Consider the following 2,070-nt stretch of genomic DNA (forward strand, 5'->3'; position numbering starts at 1 on the left):
CAGGGCAGATCTCCTTTATTTTTGGCAAAATGTTTTTTAAAGTTTGACTCAATGGCCAAAACTTAAAATCAGGAGATTCATAAAAAACTCTGAGTATACAGTTTCTTTGCAAACAAGTAGGTCTGGCTAAGAAGGGCCTACCTTCCCACAGGGAACAAGTTTTTGGAGTGACCTGGGTAGGGCATGCCTCTTCCAGCTATCCTCAGTCCCACCCTACCCTTTCACTCATTTATGTTACTGCTCGGTATTGGGGCAGGCGGGACTCTTTGTGACTTGAAAAATCAAAAACAAAAATAAAACACAGTCGCAAACCAAGCATAAGGAAAGCAGTGGCTGCCCCTGGACGTGCTCCCTGTCTCTTGCCTGCCTCCCGAGGGGACGCCTTCCTTGGATCCTGTTCCCAGCCTCTTTCTCTTCAGAACCTCTTCTCTCATTATGCCACCTCTGAATTCATCCCTCATGTTTCCAAGACGTGTGGTGCTGGAGTGTCGCTGAGGAAAGCATACAGACTTCGGGATCACAGACTTGGGTTTGCATCCCAGCTCTGTGCCTCAGTGAGCTTAGTTTCCTTTTCTGTGAAGTGAGGGCTGTACCTCGCCTCATAGACTGGTATGAGTACCCCATGGGATTTTGTGTACAAAGCATCAAACAGAAGGTGGATATTCTTATGAGTGTCTCTGCTCCTCTCTCTCTCTCTCTTTTTTAAATCAAGATATGGCTCTTTTTCTGTTTCATGACCTTGAAGAAGTCAGCTACACTTCCAGCTCTGTTTTCCCGCCACATACACCTCTTTACTTTCACGGTAAAAGCCAACTATTTTATTTATTCCTCATAGCTTCCAGTCTTTCCCATCTGTACATTTCAAATATTTTCCTTTTCCTTTTGTAGCCAGACCTCTCTTAGAGACTCCCATCTGAGACTCCTGAATGGCAGGTGAATTTGTTTGGGGAAATTCTGTAAGGACACATACCTTTTATCAAATTTCTACAATCATTGTATATAGTTTTGTGATGGCAAATACTTTAGCTTTTACAGCAATCTGTTGGAATTCTTTCTAAATATATGCACCTTTCCCCATCTATTTTATCTCTACAGAAATAGAGCCAAGGTCCAAAGCTGGAAATACCTCAACAGGAAAAATTGGTACCGGAAGGGAGACACTTCGCCTGAGGTCAAAAGGTCCTGCCACTGTGGAAGAAGTGGTATGTTATGTTCATTTAGCCCGCATTCTGCTTGCACATGTACGGGCATTTATGGTTATTAGAGCTGAAAAGAAAGGTAAAACCATGAGGTTAAATAAGGTGCCATACATTCCAGTTAAAGCACAGACTGGCTCAAAATGTTTAAGATATCAGCCAAAGCTCTGAGAGCCAAGGAAAGTCTCAGAGCCACCTGTAGGAGGAAATATACTTCCAATTTTGGTAATGAAAGATAATATGCATGAATTCCAGTCTCCTCAGGTGAAACATTCTATAGTCATCTTTGACTGTTCTCTGTCATGTCCCACATCCCTCCCATCAGCAAATCCTGGTGGATCTGCGTCCACAATAGGCCAGAATCCAACAACGACTCCCCACCTCTACTTCCACCACTTGGGTCCAAGGCACCATGTCTTATCTTGAACATTACAATCACCTGGTCAGTCTTCCTGTGTTCACCCTGGCCCTCTTCCCTCTGCGCTCAGCACAGCAGCCAGAATTTTCATTCAAAAACACCAATGAGGTTAAATTTCTTTTCTGTTCAGAACCCTCCGTTAGCTTCCCATGTCACTCTGGATAAGAGCCGAAGTCCTCCGCATGACTGACATGATCCAACTCTGCATTGCTTCTCTGATCTCATTTCCCTCCACGGTTCCTGTCTTCCTCTGTGTCAGCCACCTGAGGCTCCTTGCTCTCCCCAGACAGGGCAGACGTGTGCTGCCACCGCAGGGTCTCTGTACCGCTGTTTCCTCTCCCTGAACACTTTGCCCATTTGTGAGCATGGCTCCCGCTCTGCCCTTCTTCAGGTTTCTGCCCACATATCCCCTTCTCTGAAAGGATGCTTCTGAGCATCTTGTATAAAGAGCTATTC

At 45.1% G+C, this 2,070-nt stretch overlaps 1 protein-coding gene across 1 annotated transcript in view; it reads left to right on the forward strand.

Moving 5' to 3' along the window:
- Nucleotides 1-2,070, forward strand: part of GIPC2 (GIPC PDZ domain containing family member 2) — a 67,922-nt gene that overhangs the window by 54,032 nt on the left and 11,820 nt on the right. The window contains exon 4 of the mRNA XM_015571099.1: nucleotides 1,096-1,202. Within this exon, the coding sequence (XP_015426585.1) occupies nucleotides 1,096-1,202 (107 nt within the window). The remainder of the gene's footprint in view (nucleotides 1-1,095; nucleotides 1,203-2,070) is intronic.

The sequence above is a fragment of the Myotis davidii genome, unplaced genomic scaffold (assembly GCF_000327345.1).
Source record: "Myotis davidii unplaced genomic scaffold, ASM32734v1 scaffold248, whole genome shotgun sequence".
Classification (NCBI taxonomy): Eukaryota; Metazoa; Chordata; class Mammalia; order Chiroptera; family Vespertilionidae; genus Myotis; species Myotis davidii.